Raw genomic sequence first — 12,435 nt, forward strand, 5'->3', positions numbered from 1 at the left:
CTACCTTAGCAGAACGCTCACTGCAGCTCCCCACACCTCCTATAACCCACACTACCTGAGAGCACACTCACTGCAGCTCCCCACACCTCCTATAACCCACACTATCTGAGCAGCACACTCACTGCAGCTCCCCACACCTCCTATAACCCACACTACCTGAGAGCACACTCACTGCAGCTCCCCACACCTCCTATAACCCACACTATCTGAGCAGCACACTCACTGCAGCTCCCCACACCTCCTATAACACACACTACGTGAGCAGCACACTCACTGCAGCTCCCCACACCTCTTATAACCCACACTACCTGAGAGCACACTCACTGCAGCTCCCCACACCTCCTATAACCCACACTACCTGAGCAGAACGCTCACTGCAGCTCCCCACACCTCCTATAACCCACACTACCTGAGAGCACACTCACTGCAGCTCCCCACACCTCCTATAACCCACACTATCTGAGCAGCACACTCACTGCAGCTCCCCACACCTCCTATAACCCACACTACCTGAGAGCACACTCACTGCAGCTCCCCACACCTCCTATAAACACACACTATCTGAGCAGCACACTCACTGCAGCTCCCCACACCTCCTATAACACACACTATCTGAGCAGCACACTCACTGCAGCTCCCCACACCTCCTATAACACACACTACCTGAGCAGAACGCTCACTGCAGCTCCCCACACCTCCTATAACCCACACTACCTGAGCAGAACGCTCACTGCAGCTCCCCACACCTCCTATAACCCACACTACCTGAGCAGCACACTCACTGCAGCTCCCCACACCTCCTATAACCCACACTATCTGAGCAGCACGCTCACTGCAGCTCCCCACACCTCCTATAACACACACTACCTGAGCAGCACGCTCACTGCAGCTCCCCACAACTCCTATAACACACACTACCTGAGCAGCACGCTCACTGCAGCTCCCCACACCTCCTATAACCCACACTACCTGAGCAGCACGCTAACTGCAGCCCCCCACATCTCCTATAACCCACACTACCTGAGCAGCACGCTCACTGCAGCTCCCCACACCTCCTATAACCCACACTATCTGAGCAGAACGCTCACTGCAGCTCCCCACACCTCCTATATCCCACACTACCTGAGCAGCACGCTCACTGCAGCTCTCCATACCTCCTATAACACACACTACCTGAGAGCACACTCACTGCAGCTCCCCACACCTCCTATAACCCACACTACCTGAGCAGCACGCTCACTGCAGCTCTCCATACCTCCTGTAACACACACTACCTGAGAGCACACTCACTGCAGCTCTCCACACCTCCTATAACACACACTACCTGAGAGCACACTCACTGCAGCTCTCCACACCTCCTATAACACACACTACCTGAGAGCACACTCACTGCAGCTCCCCACACCTCCTATAACCCACACTACCTGAGCAGCACGCTCACTGCAGCTCTCCATACCTCCTATAACACACACTACCTGAGAGCACACTCACAGCAGCTCCCCACACCTCCTATAACCCACACTACCTGAGAGCACACTCACTGCAGCTCTCCACACCTCCTATAACCCACACTACCTTAGAGCACACTCACTGCAGCTCCCCACACCTCCTATAACCTACACCATCTGAGCAGCACGCTCACTGCAGCTCCCCACACCTCCTATAACACACACTACCTGAGCAGCTCCCCGGTGTACTGATTGAGCGATTTTCTCCCAAAGTCCTTCACAATAGTGGAATAACCTTCCAGAAAGCTTAAAGGGAAACTCCAGTGCCAGAGAAACGATCCGTTTTTCTGGCACTGGAGGGTCCCTCTCCCTCCCACCCACCAATCCCCGGTTACTGAAGGGGTGAAAACCCCTTCAGTCACTTACCTGGGACAGCGGCGATGTCCCTCGCCGCTGTCTCCTCCTCCGCGACGCTCCTCCTAGTGATTACGTCGGCCGGTGGGCGAGACTGAACCCACCCACCGGCCGAGGAGACCTAATGCGCATGCGCGGAAATGCCGCGCATGCGCATTAGGTCTCCCCATAGGAAAGCATTGAAAAATCATTTCAATGCTTTCCTATGGGGTTTTGAGCGACGCTGGAGGTCCTCACACAGCGTGAGGACGTCCAGCGACGCTCTAGCACAGAAAACCTGTGCTAGAACCCAGGAAGTGACCTATAGTGGCTGTCTAATAGACAGCCACTAGAGGTGGAGTTAACCCTGCAATGTAATTATTGCAGTTTATGAAAAACTGCAATAATTACACTTGCAGGGTTAAGGGTAGTGGGAGTTGGCACCCAGACCACTCCAATGAGCAGAAGTGGTCTGGGTGCCTGGAGTGTCCCTTTAAAAATCTTTAATCAGTCTGAGATCCTAGAGTCAAGCCAGTGCTGGAACAGCTGCCAGACTTGTATTCTATATACGTAACTATAACGTTATCTTTTATTTGTTTTCCCCAGGACAAACTTACTTAAAAGAAAAATAGGTCTTATATATTAATATAATATATTCTGGCTTGTAAATATTGTCTAAATAAAAATGTGTGAAATTAACTAGGAATTAACAAAAACGTCCCTAACAGCGCATACCGTCCAGCACTGTATGGTTTAATGACTATGCAGGACTTGCTAGATCAATTTATCTCACATTTCTTTCTAGAAGGTTCCTATGACATTCTTCTGGCAAAGAGAATTGTTTTTTTCATTCAGTGTGTAATCAATTCGACCCAGGGGTTTTACAAGAGTAATTAGCTGATGCCTCATTTGGCGTAAAAACCCACTCAGCCCTGTCTCTACTCATGTCAAAACCTAATGAAAAAAGTTCAGGAACAATATGACTTTTAATGAGTGGATTGTGTTTTCTTCCTTTACTTTTAAAAAATAAAAACTAAAAAATGTGTCTCTCCATTAACCAAGTGCACTTAGCAAACAGGAAATGGAGCAGATTTAAACACATGGTGTCCTTTAAGATGCCTCTGGTGTCATGGCAACAAGACGCTTTCGACCTATCAGTGTCCTCTCCTTGTGTCACATGAGGGTTGAATTATTCCAGCCCGCAACAATTCTGAATCAAATAAAGGAGGTACTGTATATTTAAAAGTAAGCGGTGGTATCCCCAATGTATTTTTTATTTAATTCAGCAGATTTTATAGCATTATTATTATTATTATTATTATTATTATTAGCATGTATACAGAACTTATATCGCAGAGGTTTACAACTGGCAGTGGCACCATTGGACCTGGGCCATCAAGGGTCTAATTAACTGGCAATAGAGAAACATGCCTAGACACCTCAACAAAGCAGCTCTAAAATATATATTTCCTTCCTTTATAAATGATCTTAGTAAAAAACAGAATGTGTATAGAATCCTATTGCAAATCAGGATCCACTTACACAATCTTAAAACTATCTAAAGCAGTGCTTCGGAATCTTAAAACTATCTAAAGCAGTGCTTCGGAATCTTAAAACTATCTAAAGAAGTGCTTCGGAATCTTAAAACTATCTAAAGCAGTGCTTCGGGATCTTCAAACTATCTAAAGCAGTGCTTCGGAATCTTAAACTATCTAAAGCAGTGCTTTGGAATCTTAAAACTATCTAAAGTAGTGCTTTGGAATCTTAAAACTATCTAAAGAAGTGCTTCGGAATCTTAAAACTATCTAAAGCAGTGCTTCGGAATCTTAAAACTATCTAAAGTAGTGCTTCGGAATCTTAAAACTATCTAAAGAAGTGCTTCGGAATCTTAAAACTATCTAAAGCAGTGCTTTGGAATCTTAAAACTATCTAAAGCAGTGCTTCGGAATCTTAAAACTATCTTAAGCAGTGCTTCGGAATCTTAAAACTATCTTAAGCAGTGCTTCGGAATTTTAAACTATCTAAAGCAGTGCTTCGGAATCTTAAAACTATCTAAAGTAGTGCTTCGGAATCTTAAAACTATCTAAAGAAGTGCTTCGGGATCTTAAAACTATCTAAAGTAGTGCTTTGGAATCTTAAAACTATCTAAAGCAGTGCTTCGGAATCTTAAAACTATCTTAAGCAGTGCTTTGGAATCTTAAAACTATTTAAAGCAGTGCTTCGGCATCTTAAAACTATCTAAAGCAGTGCTTCGGAATCTTAAAACTATCTAAAGCAGTGCTTCGGAATCTTAAAACTATCTAAAGCAGTGCTTCGCAATCTTAAAACTATCTAAAGTAGTGCTTCGGAATCTTAAAACTATCTAAAGCAGTGCTTCGGAATCTTCTCTAACCCAAGGCACACCAAATCTCTTCCCAGAATTCCACGGCACACGACAAACAAAAAATATATTAAAATATGAGTAATAAAGTGTATACACAGAACAGTCCCACTTTGCCCTACAGAACACGCGCAGTCAGTTTGCCCATTTAAAGTATACCACAGTCAGTTTCCTATTAAACATAGGAGAAGAAAGGAGTCCATTAATAAACCACAGTAGGTTTTCCAATTAATATTGTGCCCATTAATATGTATTACAGTCAGTTTGTCCATTAATAAACACCACAGTCAGTGCAGCAAATGAATAAATATCACAGTCAGTATGCCCATTAATAAATATTACACTAATGCACAGATATCACACTAATGTACATTACAGAAACATAGACACATAGAATGTGACGGCCCATCTAGTCTGCCCAGGTTTCTAAATACTTTCATTAGTCCCTGGCCTTATCTTATAGTTAGGATAGCCTTATGCCTATCCCACGCATGCTTAAACTCCTTTACTGTGTTAACCTCTACCACTTCAGCTGGAAGGCTATTCCATGCATCCACTACCCTCCAAGTAAAGTAATACTTCCTGATATTATTTTTAAACCTTCGCCCATCTAATTTAAATTGACCTGAACTAATACAGATATACAGCTAAAATGTGTATTGGGCTGTGTATATTTCTGGGTGTGTTTGGCATTGTCTGGCTGTATATGCGCCTGAGAGTGTGTGTCTGACAGTGAGTATCCTTGTATGTGAATAAATGAATGTCTTTGTGAGCATGTGTCTCTTTGTGTCTGTGGCCGAATGTGGGTGGGGAAGTTGCTTGCAGCGTGTTGTGTGTATGAGGGGCTGCCTGTGGCCTCTGTGCATTGTGATTTTGTGCTGCCTGGGCTAATGAAGATGCATTACCCTAAATAGCAATGGGCAGCTTTGATTGACTGAGAGTGCCAGCTGACTGCTTTTAGCCTATCACAGTGTCCATTACTGGTATGAATCTGTATGGCTAGAAGGAAGTGTGTAATCTCCTTAGCCACACCTCCAATGGGGGCTGGACTGTAAATGACCAGGGACCCTCATTCGGTGTAAAACCTCTAGAAAATGGTTTATCAGTGAACAGAAGGACTGTGCCAGGGGACACCAAGCACTATAACCAATTCAATGCGATGAAATAGGTATGGTGCCTACAATGTCCCTTTAATTTTACATTTAAAAACTCTCATATATGTTAAATATAGGGTGTACGTAAACATAGTAAAACTTGGATATGGCAGTACCCGTTTACAAATGGTTGCTCACACACTCCAGAAGCATCAAATCCCTTCCATCATGACAAATTAGTTATTTATAATAAGTGATAAAGCCTTCGCCTCCAGGGTATGTCAGGGCTATAGATTTCCTTATTAGCTTGGCTTATGCAGTCTTTTAAGCAAAACTAATTGCATTAGTGTAAAATGGGATGCTCAATCTGGCACTCAACAGAGGTAATAACTACATTTTAAGGCCTTTCAGTTAGTAAAACCGCTATCAGTATGTACATAAAATCTGTTGCACGACTTAGGGCTAAATAGATAGCACACAGAATATTAAAAACAACCACTTACAGGGGAACTAATGGGTGCAGAGAACTGTCCACTCTACAATAATCTGATCACTTAAAGGAACACACCTATCCACAGACTATCTTAAAGGGATACTATAGGCACCCAGACCATTTCAACTCATTGAAGTGGCCTGGATGCAGTGTCCCTGTCCCTTAAGCCTGCAATGGTAATTACCTTTAAGGGTTACGACTGCCTCTAGTGGCTGTCAATCAGACAGCCACTAGAGGCACTTCCTGGTGGTTAGGCAACTTTTCGCCTAGCTGATGCCTAGCTTTTGACAATGGCACCACTCTATGCTGCAGTATGAGAAAGGGTTGGTCGGGAGAGTGTGCATATGCATTTTATTCTTTCACTGGAGGCCCAGTGATAGGCTGAGATAGACTGATAGTGATAGGCTGAGAGCAGCAGCAGACCAAAGTAGTTGAACTGAAAACCTGGCTGATATGCAGCATTTTTCAGTTTGACTATTTTGGCTTTAAATTTGACATTCACTTTGAATTGCCAACATTTGTCACTTTAACGAATAAGCCTAATATTTATCGACTTTACACAATGTTCATAGGAAGGTAATAATGATAAACAGTCCCCTTTGCACATCCAACTTTAAGTGATCTTTTAGTCGTACAATTCTTCTTATTCCACTTTTTTCCCCCATTCATTTATTTAATCTGTTCCTTTCCACGTTATCGTTGTGTAATTGTAAGGGACTATTTTTTTGTTATTGACAAACGTTCCGAAAATTCTCTAAGCTGCACTCGGGACTGGGACTTACCCACTAAACTGTGAACAACCGTGACCTGAAACTTGTATTGCAACATTTAAAGGGACACTATAGTCACCCAGACAACTTCAGCTCAATGAAGTGGTCTGTGTGCCAGGTCCCCCAGGTTTTAACCCTTCACATGTAAACATAGCAGTTTCACATTGCAGGGTTAATCCAGCTAGAAGCGAAATTCGCATTCAGCGTGCTGAGCGTCCATAGGAAAGCATTGAGAAATGCTTTCCTATGAACTTTTTGAATGTGCGCGCGGCTCTTGCCGCGCATGCGCATTCGGCTCCACTCGGCTGCTGACATTGGTGGGGGAGGAGAGGTCACCAGCGCCGAGGGGGTCCGGCGCTGGATTAAGGTAAGTAACTGAAGGGAATTTAACCACTTCAGCGCCAAGGGAGGAGGACCCTGAGGGTGGGGGGTCCTAAGGATGCTATAGTGTCAGGAAAAATAGTTTGTTTTCCTGACACTATAGTGATCCTTTAAGATAAAATTGTCAAGCTGTGTTTAATCAGCATATTTTTTTTTTTTGTCTAAGTTGTTCAATCTGACTTTCAATTCACTGAAATACCATGTTTAGTGGATATACATCATGATGGTGACAAAACTCCCCAAATTATCTGCATCCAACTCCCACGGCCAATTCACGTTCTGATAGTGATGTCAGAAAGAGAAGCCCACGATTTTTTTTTTTTTTTAAAACATCCCTAAATTTTACTTTCAGTTTTTTTTTTTTATTGTAATAACTGACAGTGCGAAAGGTTTCCCTGTGATGATAATTGTTGACAAGTTGACTCTCTGAATGTCAGAGTGTATCAGACTTCAGAGAAGCCAACTTGCTTTTGTGAGCTTCATTAAGCTGACTTGTGGGCGTTCATGGTGATTAATTATTATCATTTATACATCGTTTCTTATAGACAGTAGTTAATGTATTTAAATGGTTACCCCAAACACCATAACCATTGATTTGAAGTGGTCATGGTTATAGGAGCCTGGATGTGCAGTGTTTATTCTTGAAATTCACATTCAGAGAAATTTGCACTTTTGCTCTGGGTGCTAGTTACATTCCCTGCACACGTGACTTTGGCAGCTCGGAACTCCAAATGTTATTTCTGTGCATATATAACATTTTTGGTGAGTGCGCACGGCATGCTGGTAACACACATAACAATCTTGTCCCTTGCGGACATCGCATCTGCAAGGGGAAGCTTGCCCTAAAGTACTTACCTCTCTGTGGTCTCCCTGCATAAAATAGAGTTTTGGTTTTCTTTTTTAAAAAAGTAAAAAATCTCCTGCCTTCCCTCACCAGCTCAAAACGCACACATGTCTTCTGAGCCAGCTGTACGGTCCAAACAAAGGCTTGATTGGACCGAGCACTTGCAGGGATGACGTGACGTCGGACGGGCGTGAAGGTCACCTTTGCCCGGCGCCGCTGGATGTCAGGTAAGTTCAAAACGTAACTTTTTACAGGGAAGAGGGGAACCTGAATAAAAGGGGGGAAAATATATATATCTTTTAAGTAGTTGGAGAAACCCCTTAACCCCTTAAGGACCAAACTTCTGGAATAAAAGGGAATCATGACATGTCACACATGTCATGTGTCCTTAAGGGGTTAAAGGGACACTCCAATTCCAATCCCCTAAAGCAGTTTAGCTTGTGGAAAAGAGCAGATTTTAATAGAAAGTCTCTCTTTTATAAATCTACATTGTTACATCTCGCCAGCTGTCACTCAAACAGCTGTTTCTGTTACTTCCTGGTAGTTTAGCTCTCTGGAGTTAAAGTCAAAGGCAGGTAATTGTGCAGAGAACCTGCCTCGCAAAGACTTATCATTGAGATCAGTAATACATCTCTTTGAGAAGCCTGTGATTAGACAGACTACTCTGGGGAAGAAGGGGAGGTCTTCCAGTAGCTGCAGATGCTCAATCTGCAGCTATTGCAAGCTAACATTTCATATACCCTTAATGAAAACATGAAAAGCAAGTCACATGCATGTTTTTGATGGGGATATATCTACTAAACAGTTCAACACCAACACGGTAATTCTAATTAAATACTAAATGTAAATACCGGTAGCTATATTTATCTTGCGAGAGATAAGTTCCAGATGAAGATTGGTGGAAGTAACTCTGCTTTGTGCAGTTGCTCCTATTAAATCACACCCCCTCCGTTGCCAGATGAGGAGCTGGGGTCAGAGAGACCGAAGTCTCGCTCCCTAACAAATCACTGAAAGTAGAGAGTCCTAATTAAATGAACACACCCATTTATAGGCAATTATAAAGTTATGATACAGGTCTGATTGAAACTCATTGTAGGAGCTTCTGGGCTCCAGAGGAGGCTGCAACTGGTGTCCAAACGAACCCCAAATCTGTTGCTTTACTTAAACTGTTTGACAACTTATACTTTGAGGATACGAGGGCACTGCTGACACCAGAACCACAACAGTAGTTAGTAGTGCTGCAGTGGTTATGGTGCTTCGAGTGTGCCTTTTGACAGAGCAACCTCAAATAGCAGCTGCTGCTCAGGAGTGTAACTCCCAACATCCTCGGGCAGACTAGGAAATTTATAAAATTAAAACCCTAAAAGTAATGTTAAAAACTCATGTAATATAAAACGTTGAAACGTGACTTCTGACAAAATAAGACGATCTCATGGTCATTATGTCTGCAGAACTCTTCAATGGCATTATTGTCCCTTAATCCACTCACATATACATTGTGACATCTTACTTTTAATGGGTTTAAGTGTTTCTGGTAGTCCAGCCATGTGAGAACTCTATAGTCTATGATGTGAAGCGGAATAGAATGAAAACTCAGTATTGCCAAGTTCCCAGTACGTTTGGCTGACATTGTCAGAGGACTGAACTCTGCAAGATCCCAACTTTGTAAAGTGCTGAGTTCATTCCTGCCAAAGAGCAATGGCAATACGTTAACATCTCCCAAATTCATCAACACACAGCAATAAAATAGCTACACTCTACAGTATATCACAAAATGAAAACATTTATACACTTTAAACCAGGCTTCCCCAAACTCCGGCCCTCCAGATGTTGCTGAACTACAACTCCCATGATTCTATGAATGAGCTAGATAGGCTGAGAATCATGGGAGTTGTAGTTCAGCAACATCTGCAGGGCCGGCGTTTGGAGAAGCCTGCTTTAAACAAACCGCTATCCTGTCATCACACAGTACAAGCTTGCAAGCAGTGTCCCATCAGACTGGAACCTAAATTCTTCCTGCAGTCAATTAAAATACCAACAAATACTAATATCTACTAATGTGATGGTAACGTTGAATTAGGTTCCAATATTGGTTGAGGGGGGAGTAGATAAACAAAATATATAAAATGCATTATCTAAACTGTGGTGCTTTTTTCTGAATTGCACATATATATTTATACAAAACAGTGGGCGGTTCAAGAGTATCATACACATTTGAACATTTTGCAATAAAAATGTAAAATAAAAATAAATGAATTGGAAAGAATTCCATTCTGGGCCTGCAGTATGTAAACAGTGCTATTTTTATGTATGCAAATAATACCCTAGCCATGTGTAGGGAAGCTACTTTGCATGCGTGTGCACAAGCAATACGTGTGCTTTATGTAGGCTGCCTGTGCTTCGGGGTCCTGTCTGAGGCATGTGGGGGGCACACAGGGGACTGTAGGAGATGCTTAGGATGGGCCCAAATCACACAGCACTGGGCGATATGGATGATATAACCCCCTCTACAAGAATCACACTGGTCTAATCTGCTAGGCACAGGGATAGGCAACCTTTGGCACTCCAGATGTTGTGTACTACATCCCCCTTAATGCTCTTACACCCATAATGCTGGCAAAGCATCATGGAAGGTGTAGTCCAAAACATCTGGAGTGCCGAAGGATGCCTATGCCTGTGCTAGGGCATCCACTGATACAGGATAACAGAATGATGATACAATAATGGCTTGCTGCACTTTAAGATTCCTGCATCTCTCATCATCTTGGCTCCTGCACTTCTTGTGAATATGGTGTGAAGCAGTACTGTATCTAAGCATGCATAGCTGTACGAGCAAACCCTGCATAGTTACAGTGTGTCTGTGCTGTGTGTCATCGCTGGAGCATCTTTCATTCTGAAGCTCATGCTAATCCCAGTTCACACCTGGTGGTACCCAAACCGCAGCAGGAGCATAGCCAGATCCCCCGTTACACAGCCCTGCATGCCCCATGCAAAGCCTTGCAGCATTCCCAAATACCTTTGCCCAGCATCACTTGTTAAGGAGCCCATGATTCTATTTGGCAGCAGCGGACTGACACCGTTAAGGTCCTCCCTGGAAATTGGTGGGACGATTTTTGAATTGGTGCTAGTTTCCGATGGAGAATTCTTCATCTTGGCTCTCGTCATCCTATCAGCTTAATAGGTCTTTCTGCTGGTCCCATCTCCTAACTCACATGTTCAGTTCTGATCTGCATGCTGGCTGCATCTCAGTGCTGCACTCAGGCACCACCTACTTAATGCTTCCTCCCCGTTGCCTGCCGTGGGATGGAACATTCCTCCTATATACAATATATCAGACAGTTAGGCTTGAAAGAGGTGAACACTGTGGGGTTAATTCACTGAATTCTGAATTGTAGCCAATTCAAATCCAAAATTCCATATGGAGTGTGAAAAATCCAAGCTGTGACTGTACCAGACCTGGAGAGGATTTTATTATAATTTTTGCCTGCATTTTGCAATACGAGTTTTAGTTTGATATAATTCGGAGTTTAGCGAATAAACTCAGAAAGTGAATTCAATGTGAATTTCACATTTTAAGCCAAAATATAAGAATTGGAACTGTAGCTAAGGTGGAGTTTCCCCCCCCAAAAAAATGTTTTCTTTATTAATTTACGTTGGATTTTTTTATTTACAAAAATTTCAGAATTTCAAAGTGAATTTCATATTTAAGGCCAAAGTATCTTAACTGAAAACTTATCCAGGCAGCCATGCTACCAGTTCAGCTACTTTGGCCTTAATTAATCTGCTCAGGTAGTGTGTGTTATAGGAGGTGTGGGGAGCTGCAGTGAGTGTGTTGGTCAGGTAGTGTGTGTTATAGGAGGTATGGTGAGCTGCAGTGAGTGTGCTGCTCAGGTAGTGTGGGATATAGGAGGTGTGGGGAGCTGCAGTGAGTGTGCTGCTCAGGTAGTGTGGGATATAGGAGGTGTGGGGAGCTGCAGGGAGTGTGCTGCTCAGGTAGTGTGTGTTATAGGAGGTGTGGGGAGCTGCAGTGAGTGTGCTGCTCAGGTAGTGTTTGTTATAGGAGGTTTAGGGGGCTGCAGTGAGTGTGCTGCTCAGGGAGTGTGTGTTATATGAGGTGTGGGGAGCTGCATTGAGTGTGCTGCTCAGGTAGTGTGTGTTATAGGAGGTGTAGGGGGCTGCAGTGAGTGTGCTGCTCAGGGAGTGTGTGTTATAGGAGGTGTGGGGGCTGTAGTGAGTTTGCTGCTCAGGTAGTGTGGGTTATAAGACGGGTGGGGGGCTGTAATGAGTGTGCTGCTCAAGTAGTGTGGGTTATAGGAGGTGTGGGGAGCTGCAGTGAGCGTGCTGCTCAGTTAGTGTGTGTTATAGGAGGTGTTGGGAGCTGCAGTGAGTGTGCTGCTCAGGTAGTGTGGGTTATAGGAGGTGTGGGGAGCTGCAGTGAGCGTGCTGCTCAGGTAGTGTGGGTTATAGGAGGTGTGGGGGGCTGTAGTGAGTGTGCCGCTCAGGTAGTGTGGGTTATAGGAGGTGTGGGGAGCTGCAGTGAGTGTGCTGCTCAGGTAGTGTGGGATATAGGAGGTGTGGGGAGCTGCAGGGAGTGTGCTGCTCAGGTAGTGTGTGTTATAGGAGGTGTGGGGA

At 43.8% G+C, this 12,435-nt stretch overlaps 1 protein-coding gene across 4 annotated transcripts in view; it reads right to left on the minus strand.

Moving 5' to 3' along the window:
• KCNT1 (potassium sodium-activated channel subfamily T member 1) overlaps nt 1–12,435 on the minus strand; it is a 257,835-nt gene that overhangs the window by 149,256 nt on the left and 96,144 nt on the right. For 3 of the 4 annotated variants that reach the window (XM_063432889.1, XM_063432890.1, XM_063432888.1), the window contains exon 1: nt 10,820–11,009. The exons of the other annotated variant lie outside the window; for it this stretch is intronic. In XM_063432889.1, the coding sequence (XP_063288959.1) occupies nt 10,820–10,968 (149 nt within the window). In that variant the 5' untranslated portion in view covers nt 10,969–11,009. Of the gene's footprint in view, nt 1–10,819; nt 11,010–12,435 lie in introns of those variants that run through there. 4 annotated transcript variants of the gene reach the window in all.

Source organism: Pelobates fuscus, chromosome 9 (genome assembly GCF_036172605.1).
Source record: "Pelobates fuscus isolate aPelFus1 chromosome 9, aPelFus1.pri, whole genome shotgun sequence".
Classification (NCBI taxonomy): Eukaryota; Metazoa; Chordata; class Amphibia; order Anura; family Pelobatidae; genus Pelobates; species Pelobates fuscus.